Source organism: Schistocerca piceifrons, chromosome X, assembly GCF_021461385.2.
Source record: "Schistocerca piceifrons isolate TAMUIC-IGC-003096 chromosome X, iqSchPice1.1, whole genome shotgun sequence".
Taxonomy (NCBI): domain Eukaryota; kingdom Metazoa; phylum Arthropoda; class Insecta; order Orthoptera; family Acrididae; genus Schistocerca; species Schistocerca piceifrons.
This window is the reverse complement of record NC_060149.1, coordinates 367,032,759-367,047,096: the sequence shown is the minus strand read 5'-3', so window position 1 is coordinate 367,047,096 and position 14,338 is coordinate 367,032,759. Positions and strand designations below refer to the sequence as shown.

Sequence of the window (14,338 nt, the reverse complement as noted above, 5' to 3'; positions counted from 1 at the left end):
TTTCAGTAGTACATGCTTCTTGCATATTTGGACGCCTCCAAATTGACCCGTTATGGGCTAAATTTTGCTGACATGCTAACTCTCACGTTTACCAACAGCACGTTGGTTAAGATGGTCAGCGGATGTGGTCCTTATTTGATAGAGATGCGCTATCACGGTATATTGCCACTATTATTTCTCGTTTCTATCTTTGGCAAGCTGTTTCGAAGATTGTTTTCTTTGTTCTATATGTACGAAGAAAGTACACTTTTATTTACATGTGTTGTCCTTCAGCTGTTGGTTGCTGCAGTTTCAGTTTAACAAAAAAAAAAAAAGAAAGTGCGTCAACGAGTCACTTCCGGGACTCAGAAAGAGAGCCTGAGCCGGGTCAAACCCGCTTCACGGAAAAAGAGACAAAAAAAAAAGTAGTTCTACACAAGTCTTGTGAAGCAAGGGCGGCATTTGTTATGATTTACAATCTCGTTGCAGACCAGTCTACTCTAGCTTCTTATTTTCTGTTTTGTTTTTAACGGCTGCAAATTGTTAGAAGAAATGTTTAACAAAATCTGAAGAAGACCTCGACACGTTAAGTCTTCTCACAAGCTTGACTAAAGAAGCTGTGTTAATGATCATGTATGTCAGCTTTGTGAGTAGTAAGCTTATTCACTGTACAAACGTCTCTGAACAAATTCGACTCGACCGTCAAAGACACTAATTTGAGTTTCATTCGTCAACTAGGACCCTTATGTCAGAAAAATATTTACAGGTGAATATAGTTCCTCTGTGACAGATCTGTATAATAGCAATTAGACACCCCTGTAGACGTTTGCTTACACCGGCGTTAGCAACTTTCTTCCACTTGGGTAGCTTCAAAAATGGCCAATTTTGTTGGTTTAAATCTTATTCAGTACTTTAAATATCACTTCCCATCAGCAATAAGATATCCATGAATCCATACGTGGACCTGAAAATATGCAGCCGGCCGCTGTGGATGAACGGTTCTAGGCGCTTCAGTCCGGAACCGCGCTGCTGCTACACTCGCAGGTTCGAATCCTGCCTCGGGCATGGATGTATGTGATGTCCTTAGGTTAGTTAGGTTTAAGTAGTTGTAAGTCTAGGGGACTGATGACCTCAGATGTTAAGTCCCATAGTGCTTAGAGCCATTTGAACCATTTGAAAATATGCAGAGTGCTTCCGTTGCTATAGTGCATGCACTGCAAGGTTTTCACACAGTTTATCACATAAATTTAACGTAAGAAATCAAACGATGACAATAAAATTCGTTATAGTACAGTTACTGTGGCTTGACGAAAACTTACGAATTCCTGAAGAAAAAATTCGGTGAATAATCGCTTCTAAGATGATAAGAAACGAGATATAAAACATTAATAATAACATTAAACAACATAGTGAAGTATTCTGATTAGAAAAAAAAACTATAAAATTAATACTGAGCCACACTCATGTCTTGCACATTAGTGTAATACAATACTCGTCATATAAAAACGGGTCGTCTGTCTCGTTGCTCTCGAGTTTGAAATGCAAATCATAGACATTATTTGTGCAGCATCTCTCAACAACAGAAAAACATTTTAAATTCCTCCGCCGAAGCAGCAGCTGCTGGGTGCCATCAAGTGGGTTCTGGAAAGGTCTGATGCATGCGGCTTTCAAAGGTAGTTTGCCGGGAATTCTTTCGCAAAAATGTTAGTGGACTGAACTGTTATTAGCGATGCGTCAGAAAGTAAAATATATGTTAGCTGTGCTATCATTACATCCAAGACATCTGCATTCGGACGAAAGGCGCTGTAAAAATTTAGGTAACGGGCGGTTTCGCTAGCGAGACGTTGCATTCAGACGATATGTTCTTCACCTCTACACCAGAGACATAGAAGTAGTATAGCCATAGAAGTAGTATAGCAACTCGAACAGAGGACAAGAGTTCCTCTATGAGCTGCGCCGCCTACAGTGTGGCCAGATTGTAAAGACAGCCGGACTTTGAGTATTATCAGTTTTATGTCAAAGAATATACTACTGCATACGCAACCCGATGACCTCTGGTTTGCATAGCCGGTAGTTTTGGCAGCAGACTGTCCTGACGTACCTAGACATAGAGGGTGTTTGACATTTCCCCTGGTCAGCACATTTTACAAATCTCTCACCCCTGCAAACATCTAATCATGGGTTTCCGAGAGACTGACACGCCCCTAGTCGCCAGCCAGTACGATTTATGACCTCTAGCACAGAGATGAAGCAGCATGGCATTATGCATCCGTATCTTTCGTCCGAACTCAGTTTGACTCAATGCCGAGCTGCGTTACAGCCGTTATTTCTACCAGAGATGGCAGCACTGTGTACTATATTTCGCACCATGTTTACTCTCAGTCACGTGCAAATTTAATCATGTATTCTATACACATATAAAAGACCCACAATAAGTAAAAGTTCGTTACTTCGTATCATTCCTGATGTTACAACTTTAATTGCCACTAGTGTAATGGGGTGTATGAACTTAATCAAATGGAGTAGATATAGGGACTTTGTGAGTGACAGCCAGAAAATTAGAAAGGAGACTTGAGAGTACAGTAGAAGTGTTCAAAACAGTTGTTCTTAACTTACCCTTGGTAACAATGTAATGAAGTCAATATTTCCATATACACATCTTAATGCAGTAGCTTGTCCAAAGTATATTTAGAGAGATTTTTTTTTTTTTTGCAAAAAAAGATAATTATATTGTCATAAAGCGAATGGACAACATTTGTGGCCTAGAAGCATCTTGCAGACTCTTTATTCAAAGCCGAAGAAGCAGATTTCTCGTATTCAGCTCTGAAGAAAGATCTAGACTACGTAGTGAGGTTGAAGCGACGAATGAAAATTTGTACGAAAGCCGGGATCTGAACCTGGGTCTCCTACTCACTAGGCAGATGTGCTAACCACTACGCCACCCTGTCACAGTGGCTTTGCACAACTTTATGCACTACCCTAGCAAGCCTCCCTCCTCAAAACACAAAACATGCACTGATAGCCAAAACATTATGACCACTGCAGCGTTGGATGCCCCCTGGTGGTGTTGCGGGCATGTGACGCGGTAACAAAAGGCTATAAGCTCTGCTGATACAGTGGGGTGATTACCCTAGAGAAGGTATGGGCTGCAAATGGGGAAATCCACTGAGATAAGTGTGGTGTCACCGCCAGACACCACACTTGCTAGGTGGTAGCCTTTAAATCGGCCGCGGTCCGCTAGTATAGGTCGGACCCGCGTGTCGCCACTATCAGTGATTGCAGACCGAACGCCGCCACACGGCAGGTCTACACAGACTTCCTAGCACTCGCCCCAGTTGTACAGCCGACTTTGCTAGCGATGGTTCACTGACAAATTACGCTCTCATTTGCCGAGACGATAGTTAGCATAGCCTTCAGCTACGTCATTTGCTACGACCTAGCAAGGCGCCATTATCAATAGCTATTTATCTTGTGATGCATGTACCGTCAGACCGATGTTCACCAATTATGGATTAAAGTTAAGTATTCCAACAGCTACGTACTTTATTTGCTAGACTCAAATCCTTTAACTGTTCCAGACCTCACGCCAGCCTGCGTGAGCTTAAACGCGTGCCTTTCGGCTTCACCTCCTAGTGGCTTGGCTGTCTTGCCAAGTCACAACAATAAGCAACTTTGACAACGGGCAGATTGTTATTACGCAGAGCCTGTAAACGAGTATCTCGAACGGCGAAGCTGGTCCAATGTTCACCACTTGGCGCTAAGTGGTTGGACGTTCACGACTCTTCACAGAACCTGGGGTTCGGAGGTTTGTCTGCTCATTAAAGTAGGATAGGTGTGATATATGGCATCTCTGCCGAAAGAGGGCAATGATGTTGCACGCACAAGTGTTTCAGAGCACACCGTTCACCGTACATTGTTGAACATGGAGCTCCGTAGCAGACTACCGCTATGTAATCACCTTTTGACCCAACGACATCGTCAATTACGATTGCAGTGGGCACAGGGCCATCGTGATTCGCCCGTCGATCAATGGAATGAATCACATTTTTGCTAACTAAGTCGATGATCGTCTCCACAAACGCCGTCATCGAGGTGAACGGCGGCTCGAAACGTGTAGAGCGCCAAGAACGCAGGCTGGTGGGAGCAGTATTATGCTATGGGAGACAATCTCCTACGCTTGCATGGGACCTGTGGTAGTAATCTAAGACATGCTGACAGCTGCCAACTACCTGCATCCCTTCATGCTTGATGTCTTCCCGGACGGCGATGTCATCTTTCAGTGGTATAACTGTCCATGTCTCGGAGCCAGAACTATGCTATATAGCGTTTTGATGAGCATTATCGTGAACTCGCGTTGATGTCTTGCCAGCCAAATTCACCTGGTGTACATCCCATGGAACCCATCTGGGTCGCTATCGGGCGAAATCACCTCTTGCACAAATCAGCGGCCCGTTATTTACGCGAATTACATGACCTTTGCGCAGAATCTAATGCCACATACCTCAGCAAACCTACCAACAAATTCTCGGATCCCTGATACGCAGAATCGGTGATGTATCGTTCCAAATAAGGACAAACGTGCTATTAAGTAATGCAGAAACCCTCAAATGCTGAAGTATTATGACGTGGTTAAACAATTTTCCTCCTCATCAGTCCTGCTCTCTAACTGTTGGACTTTAGTTGCTAGTGTGTCAACTTTATCTGCCCTCAGAAGAATAAAAAAAATGGCTCTGAGCACTATAGGACTTAACTGCTGTGGTCATCAGTCCCCTAGAACTTAGAACTACTTTAACCTAACTAACCTAAGGACATCACACACATCCATGCCCGAAGCAGGATTCGAACCTGCGACCGTAGCGGTCACGCGGTTCCAGACTGTAGCGCCTAGAACCGCTCGGCCACTCCGGCCGGCCCATTGAAGAATCAATTTATACATTAACAGCATGAATCTTTTCGATCATACTATTGTTCACCCCATTTAATGTATTTGGCAAACATTCATTATTAGTCTTTAATTGAGTGAGGGATGCCATAATCTGAATTAAAACGTCAGAGAAGTTTTCTGGTGCTGCATGAACAGTAGTACTTTGTTCACCAAGCTCTTCCTACTCCCCACTACTCTTTGGGTCGATGTTTGTGGCAATATAACAAATTGTGATGTCTTCCTTTGTTTTACACTGAATAAAAACTTCACTTTAAAAAAAAAAAACAAAAAAAAAACACAAACAGTACTTATGTTGCTATGTCATGGATGAAGAACGTTGACAACATCTTTCACATATCAACATGTAAACATTCTGAGTAGACACACTTCATAATGCTTATGTATTGTAAGCTGTTTCTTCTTCTGTAGTAAATTTTAAAAGCTATATATCACTTCAATATATAAATTAATCTATCTACCCCGGACTGTAGGGATCTCATTTTAGAGCTACGTATTGATTATTTTAATTATCATTAATTCGAGTCCCACCATTAACACAGATTCCTAAGTCCAATACTCTTCTGGATATACTTACCTTGTAATCGTTTGTTGTCCAAGATTGCCCTTCCGCGACTTCATATGTATATTTGAAGTGATCTTTTAACTTTATAAATGATAAACACTTCGAATAATCTTGGTTTATTATTGTTCAGTACACAAACAACACGAGACAAATGCACTGAACAATAACATGGTTCAAATGGCTCTGAGCACTATGGGACTAAACTGCTGAGGTCATCAGTCCCCTAGAACTTAGAACTACGTAAACCTAACTAACCTAAGGACAGCACACACATCCATGCCCGAGGCAGGATTCGAACCTGCGACCGTAGCGGTCGCACGGTTCCAGACTGTAGCGCCTAGAACCGCTCGGCCACTCCGGCCGGCCACTGAACAACAGAAGTATCTTGCTGCCTCAGTGATTGAGTGTCGCCACCCTCACATTAGGCAGAAACATTGAAGCTCCAACTCGGAAACGTATGCACATCTGCCATCTGTCATTGGCTAACCGTCTGCCAGTACTCTCACCACGACAGCCGCCCAAAGTACTGGCGCCAGAAATGACAGCCCGCTCCCTCCCTGCCGCTTTTATTCTAGTGGCTAGTGACGTCGTTCTCATGGGGTCAGAAAAGCCCTACATCAGAATTACCACCTGCCTAATGATTCAAATTAAGTATCGTGGAAATTTAAGTAATGCTGATAGCTAATAATGCAAACAGTTCGGGTCATCCAAATGACATCGGCAATCCCTCACAAATTATCGGTTGGAATCATACGCAAATTGTGTTCATAATATACCTATTCAAACAGGCTGAAAGGGAGGAGAGGCTAAAAAACATACAAAAACAAAAATGACTAGAAAAATTTCAAAATAAACTTCAAACAGAAGGCTATCATGATACAAATCAAACGACTCTGTTTGATCAAGGGATTACAAAACTTTAATTACATTTCATTTAGACGAAGTGTTCCGAATGTTATTGATACGTCTTTATTGATGCTTTAATTAATTATGGTTCAAACGGCTCTGAGTACTATGCGACTTAACTTCTGAGGTCATCAGTCGCCTAGAACTTAGAACTAATTAAACCTAACTAACCTAAGGACACCACACATATCCATGCCCGAGGCATGATTCGAACCCGCGACCGTAGCGGTCGCTCGGTTCCAGACTGTAGCGCCTAGAACCGCACGGCCACTCCGGCCGGCTTAAATTAATTAATAATAATTAAAACATGGTCTTTTAAGTGAACTAGTTGTCAGAATGGTGGTATTTTCACTTGCAGTTTCGAATGAAGTACATCAATCGCTTCAAAAGGCATTTCTAATAAAGTATCAAACATAAGACGAGCAGTGTTTTCAAGTCAGACGTCAGGATTAGTTGATAGAAGCCATCCCCCACAAAACGTATTATGTTACCGCAAATAACAGGTGGTTCAGACTTCCAATTCATATTAGTAAAACTGGAGATAATTTTTAAAAGAGAAACCAAATAAGAAAGGAAGCTGACAACTAAATAAAGTAAAGACACTGATATAGAAAGTGACGGACAATTTCAAGTAATTTTGTGTAGTGGATGAAAGTGTTTGTTATATTACATCACACGCACGGAGTGGCCGCGCAGTTAGAGACGTCATGTCACGGATTGCGCGGCCACTCCCGCCGAAGGTTCGAGTCCTCCCTTGGGCATGGATGTTAGTGTTGTTCTAACCATAAGTTAGTTTAAGTTAGTTTAAGTAATGTGTAAGTCTAGGGACCGATGACCTCAGCAGTTCGGTCCCTTAGGAATTCACACACATTTGAACATTTTTTATGTTACATCAGAACCAACCAGAAATTCAGAATTTAGGTTATGACGAACAAAGCAGTTTTCATCAGAAGTAATCGATTTCGAGTAGGTCAATTAATCGTAATCGATCTCGTAGTTATAGAAAGTGCAGCGAGTTGAATAGAATTAGATCACACTACGTTCTCTGATTCTACAGCAAATGACTGTCAAGGATAATGGACGGTCGTGTTTTGTTTATCACTTCTACTAGCCTTCTTGTACATTACATCTTATGCCCTTCGTGTTGACAGGTGTGACCTATGCTCCCTCCCAAACGCTGGGTACGCTTTTTGTTAGAGTAATCTACGGTATATCATGGATAAAAAAGTGACTATCTGAGCAGCAAATCTGGTATAGCCTATGACAGGGATTCCATCGACCCCTGGAGCTTTATTCAATTTTAACAATTTCATCTATTTCTCAACGCCTTGGTCACTAATATCCATTTCATTCACATTTTCAGTGCAACAGAATTAAATTGGGCCTTTTCTTCGTTCTTCAGATATAAGAAAATTGTTTTTCGTTTTGTTCACACCCATTTTAAGAGTATACCACTTTGCTACACCTACTCTATTAAGTACTTCTAGTTTCTTGAGTTTCAAAAAACGGGTAACAGATATTGTGAAAAAATTTCAAAATCACTTAATGCTCAGGAAACCCTGAGATATTTCATACCAGTTATGTGAATTCTAGTGATAAAGTGTACGTCCCATGCCTCCATCTTTTCCTTAAAACATGCGCGGACGCTAAGCAAATGTTATAAATTGTTCATCAACTGAGATAAAATCAGTAGCTCCTACCTTCAATAAAAAGAAGCTTATCAACAATCCCATAAAACAGAAAAACCATCGTATCAAGAACCTAATTAATTTAGAAGTACCGTACTATTCCCATATAATTAATTTCAAGCGGTTGTTATCATGCATTCACTTGAATACTGGGGATTCTTAAAACTCATTTGTCAGGGAAAGAAAACCACAAATTCTATTGCAGGTTTCAGTGCTGATAATGGTGTTCATGTCGCTGGAGCGGTTCATTCTGATCGCGCTGCCGCTGTCTCACAGCACCAGCTTAGCCGTGAAGAGCGCCGCTGCCACGCTGGCCCTCATCTGGATCGCAGGGATCAGTTTGGCTATCATTCCAGGTACAGTAAAAAATCAGCCTAGTCACTGTTATAAACGCCCCTGACTTCCTGGATCTAAAAGATTATGACAGAACAAAGTCAACGGTTTAGTAGTGAAGCAACAACGATCTCATTCTTACGAAAATTCTATTTAAATCAATCCTCTCTAATACGGGAAGCATAATAACTAGCGCCCGCCGTGACTAATATCCATGTTTTAATATACTCTGAAGTGACATGTCATGAGATACCTCTTAATTCCGTCTCGGATCTCCTTTTACCCGGCGGAGTGGAGCTGCTAGACGTGGCATGGACTTAACAAGTCGCCGGAAGTCCCCTGCAGAAATATTGAGCCATGTTGTATCTATGGCCGTCGACAATTGCGAAAGTGTTCCCAGTGCATGATTTTGTGCACGAACTGACCTGTCGATTATGTCCCATAAATGTTCAACGGGAGTTATGTCGGGTGATCTCAGTTGCCAAATCATTCGCTCGAATTATCGAGAATGTTCTTCAAACCAATCGCAAACAATAGTGGGCCGGTGACATGGAGCATTGTCATCCATAAAAATTCCATCGTTGTTGGGAACTTGAAGTCTATGAATGGCTGCAAATGATTTCCATGTATCCGAACATAACCGAGGACCCAGTCCATTCCATGTAAATGCAGCCCACACCATTATGGAGCCACTACCAACTTAAACAGTGGCTCGTAGGCATCTTGGGTCCGTGGTTTTGTGGGGTTTGCGTAACACTCGAACCCTACCATCACTTCTTAGAACTTAAATCGGGACTCATCTGACCAAGCCACGGTTGTCCAGTAGTATAGGGTTCAACCGATACGGTGACGAGCCCACAAGAGCTTCTCTAAGCGATGTCGTGCTGTTATCAAAGGCATTCGATACGGTTTCTGCTGCCATAGGCCATTAATGCCAAATTTCGCCGCACTACACTAACCGATACGTTCGCCGTACGTTCCACATTGATTTCTGCGGTTATTTCACGCAGTCTTGCTTGTCTGTTAGCACTGACAACTCTATAAGCGTATGTCGCTGCACTCGGTATTTAAGTGAAGGCCATAGGCCACTGTGATGTCCGTGGTGAGAGCTAATGCCTGAAATTTGGTATTCTCGGCACACTCTTGGCCCTGTGGATCTCAGAATATTGAATTTCCTAACGATTTCCGAAATGGAATGTCCCATGCGTCTATCTCCAACTGCCATTCCGCGTTCAGAGTCTGTTGATTCCCGTCGTGTGGCCATAATCACGTCGGAAACCTGTTCACATGAATCAGCTGAGTACAAATGACAGCTCCACCAACGCACTGTCCTTTTGTACCTTGTGCGCGCGATGCTACCGCCATTTGCACGTGTGCATATCGCTATCCCATTACCTTTTGTCATCTCAGTGTATTACATAATGTATTCGTAGTGTGTAATTTCATTCTTAAATTAGCTGTCTTGATGCTGAACGAGGTGAAGTCGTAGAAAAACGTGTCCCAGAGAATTGGGTTGGGACATTACTTGACTTTATGTTGGTATTTACTATTAACAGCTGTACTTTATACCAGTATATCGCTAGGTTCAAGAGCGAGAAAACTGATGTACGAATAAAATTTCACCCAACAACGGACCTACAGCGACGGTTATATGAAGATGGTATCTGTTCTGTCGGACATGTCCGAAAGAACAGATACCATCTTCATACAAATAAGGCTTACCGGCCAATGATTTTCTTCAGTTCAGATGCACTCACATTGCTCAAAGTCTTAGGGGATTAGGTACTTTGAGTATAGTGGGCAGGGGCACTACAAATGTAGTGTGTGGACAGTAAGTGGGAAATGTGGGTCACATGGGGAGCGTGCCAGGGATAAGTCCCTGAAGTCGCACTATCCTCTGTGTCCTCGATTGCTCGGGCGGATAGAGCGTCTGCCATGTAAGCAGGAGATCTTGAGTACGAGTCCCAGTCGGCGCGCAAATTTTGAAATGTCTCCGTTGATACACGCATCAAAAAAGTTTTGCAGCACTCCGGTTCCCAGAAATCCTGAAGATAGACGTTGACTGTGGATATTGCATCACAGATACAACCCCTTTGACTGTTCAGAGACGTCAGTAAACCAGCCCAAACACGTACACAACTATGCATGAGCGACGCCTATTAGACGGAAGGGGTCAGACAGTCGATCAGTCCCAGTCATTCCACTATGAATGGGATTCATGGCTATTGTCGTCTGTAGTTCAACCATGCGTAGATGGTCAATACCGCGGTTCGATCGCGTCCGCATTGTCACTTTGTGTCAGGAAGGGCTCTCGACAAGGGATGTGTCCAGGGTCTCGGAGTGAACCAAAGCGACGTTGTTCGGATATAGAGGAGATACAGAGAGACAAGAACTCTCGATGACATGCCTCGCTCAGGCCGCCCAAGGGCTACTACTGCAGTGGATGACCGGTAAATACGGATTATGACTCGGAGGAACCCTAACAACAACGCCACCATGTTGAAAAATGCTTTTCGTGCAGCCACAGGACGTCTGTTACGACTCAAACTGTGCGCAACAGCCTACATGCTGCGCAGCTTCACTCCCGATGTCCATGACGAGGTCTGTCTTTGCAACCACGACACCATGCAGCGCGGTACAGATGGGCCCAACAACATGCCGAATGGACTGCTCAGGATTGGCATCACGTTCTCTTCCCCGATGAGTGTCGCATATGCCTTCAACCAGACAATCGTCGGAGAAGTGTTTGGAGGCAACCCTGTCAGTCTGAACGTCTTAGACACACTGTCCAGCAAGTGCAGCAAGGTGGAGGTTCCCTGTTGTTTTGGGGTGGCACTGTGTGGGGCCGACGTACGTCGTTGGTGGTCATGGAAGGCGCCGTAACGGCTGTACAATATGTGAATTCCATCCTCCGGCCGATAGTGCAACCATATCGGTAGCATATTGGCGAGGCATTCGTCTTCATGAACGACAATTCGCGCCCCCATCGTGCACATCTTGCGAATGACTTCCTTCAGGATAACGACATCTCTAGACTAGAGTAGCCAGCATGTTCTCCAGACATGAACCCTATCGAACATGCCTGGAATAGACTGAAAAGAGCTGTTTATGGAGGATGTGACCCACCAACCACTCTGAGGGATCTACACCGGATCGCCTTTGAGGAGTGGGGTAATCTGGACCAACAGTGCCTTGGCGAACTTGTGGATAGTATGCCGTGACGAATACAGGCACGCATCAATGCAAGAGGACGTACTACTGGGTATTAGAGGTATCGATGTGTACAGCAATCTGGACCACCATCTCTGAAGGTCTCGCAGTATGGTGGTACAACATGCAGTGTGTGGTTTTCATGAGCAGTAAAAAGGACAGAAATGATGTTCATGTTTATCTATATTCCAGTTTTCTGTAAAGGTTCCGGAACTCTCGGAACCGAGCTGATACAAAACGTTTTTTGATGTGTGTATTTATCAACGCCTGTAAGCAGCTAATGGTCTGGATTTCATTGCAATTTCATTCTTCGAGATCTGCAAGATCACAAATGGTATCTGTTCTTTCAGACATGTCCGAAGGAACAGATACCATCATCATATACACTCCTGGAAATGGAAAAAAGAACACATTGACACCGGTGTGTCAGACCCACCATACTTGCTCCGGACACTGCGAGAGGGCTGTACAAGCAATGATCACACGCACGACACAGCGGACACACCAGGAACCGCGGTGTTGGCCGTCGAATGGCGCTAGCTGCGCAGCATTTGTGCACCGCCGCCGTCAGTGTCAGCCAGTTTGCCGTGGCATACGGAGCTCCATCGCAGTCTTTAACACTGGTAGCATGCCGCGACAGCGTGGACGTGAACCGTATGTGCAGTTGACGGACTTTGAGCGAGGGCGTATAGTGGGAATGCGGGAGGCCGGCTGGACGTACCGCCGAATTGCTCAACACGTGGGGCGTGAGGTCTCCACAGTACATCGATGTTGTCGCCAGTGGTCGGCGGAAGGTGCACGTGCCCGTCGATCTGGGACCGGACCGCAGCGACGCACGGATGCACGCCAAGACCGTAGGGTCCTACGCAGTGCCGTAGGGGACCGCACCGCCACTTCCCAGCAAATTAGGGACACTGTTGCTCCTGGGGTATCGGCGAGGACCATTCGCAACCGTCTCCATGAAGCTGGGCTACGGTCCCGCACACCGTTAGGCCGTCTTCCGCTCACGCCCCAACATCGTGCAGCCCGCCTCCAGTGGTGTCGCGACAGGCGTGAATGGAGGGACGAATGGAGACGTGTCGTCTTCAGCGATGAGAGTCGCTTCAGCCTTGGTGCCAATGATGGTCGTATGCCTGTTTGGCGCCGTGCAGGTGAGCGCCACAATCAGGACTGCATACGACCGAGGCACACAGGGCCAACACCCGGCATCATGGTGTGGGGAGCGATCTCCTACACTGGCCGTACACCACTGGTGATCGTCGAGGGGACACTGAATAGTGCACGGTACATCCAAACCGTCATCGAACCCATCGTTCTACCATTCCTAGACCGGCAAGGTAACTTGCTGTTCCAACAGGACAATACACGTCCGCATGTATCCCGTGCCACCCAACGTGCTCTAGAAGGTGTAAGTCAACTACCCTGGCCAGCAAGATCTCCGGATCTGTCCCCCATTGAGCATGTTTGGGACTGGATGAAGCGTCGTCTCACGCGGTCTGCACGTCCAGCACGAACGCTGGTCCAACTGAGGCGCCAGGTGGAAATGGCATGGCAAGCCGTTCCACAGGACTACATCCAGCATCTCTACGATCGTCTCCATGGGAGAATAGCAGCCTGCATTGCTGCGAAAGGTGCATATACACTGTACTAGTGCCGACATTGTGCATGCTCTGTTGCCTGTGTCTATGTGCCTGTGGTTCTGTCAGTGTGATCATGTGATGTATCTGACCCCAGGAATGTGTCAATAAAGTTTCCCCTTCCTGGGACAATGAATTCACGGTGTTCTTATTTCAATTTCCAGGAGTGTAGATAAGGCTTACTGGCCAATGATCTTCTTCAGTGCGGATGCACTGGCGTTGCTCGAACTCTTGGGGGAATGCGTAGATTGACTGCCGCGAGTAATGAGTGTAGTTGGCAGGGGCACTACAAATGTAGTGTGTGGACAATAAGCTGGAAATGTGGGTCAGAGGGGGAGCGTGCCAGAGATAAGTCCCTGCAATCACGCTATCCTGTGTGTCTTCGACGCCATGTAAGCAGGAGATCCTGGGTTCGAGTCCCGATCGGGGGACACATTTTCAATTGTCCCCGTTAATATTTATCAACGCCTGTAAGGTGCTAATGGTCTGTATTTCATTGTAATTTCATACAGTGATGGAGGCGAGGAGGCGACTCCACATTAATGTTATTCACGTTTTATTATATTCCACTATGCATCACCAACACGCCTTTCCACTGCCCTGTGTCGATCAGGTGTTATGTGTATTCCATCCTCACTGCCGATGAATGACGCGATGTGCTGTCATGCACTGCAGTTGGTAATGCTCACTGCGTGCAAAAGGTCAGGAAACGTTCCTCCCATTTCTTCCCAGTGCACTGGTGTCCGTAAGGAAAAGAAAATAATAACTCCAAAAGCTGTGTGTTGAATGTGATAAAACATAGCCGAAGTGTGGAGTTGATGATACGGCGTGAATAAAATTTTCAAAACACTACCCAAGCCATAGCATTTGTATTCAAGTTAAAGAAATATTTAAAATACACAAAATTGATGTATTACTTTGGTATGATGCAAGGAACGTCAGTACGAGATTTGAATACCCTGACCACCAGCGTAGCACGCAGAGGAACCTGACAATGTTAGTAATCACGTCGATGAACTCCTTAGCAAGGAGATGTAGTTATTCTTGAAAAGCTGCTCCCAGCGTGTCAGGCGTCTGA

At 44.9% G+C, this 14,338-nt stretch overlaps 1 protein-coding gene across 1 annotated transcript in view; it reads left to right on the top strand.

Moving 5' to 3' along the window:
* Positions 1-14,338, top strand: part of LOC124723077 (relaxin receptor 1) — a 414,738-nt gene that overhangs the window by 319,983 nt on the left and 80,417 nt on the right. The window contains exon 15 of the mRNA XM_047248253.1: positions 8,286-8,436. Coding sequence (XP_047104209.1) covers positions 8,286-8,436 — 151 coding nt within the window. The remainder of the gene's footprint in view (positions 1-8,285; positions 8,437-14,338) is intronic.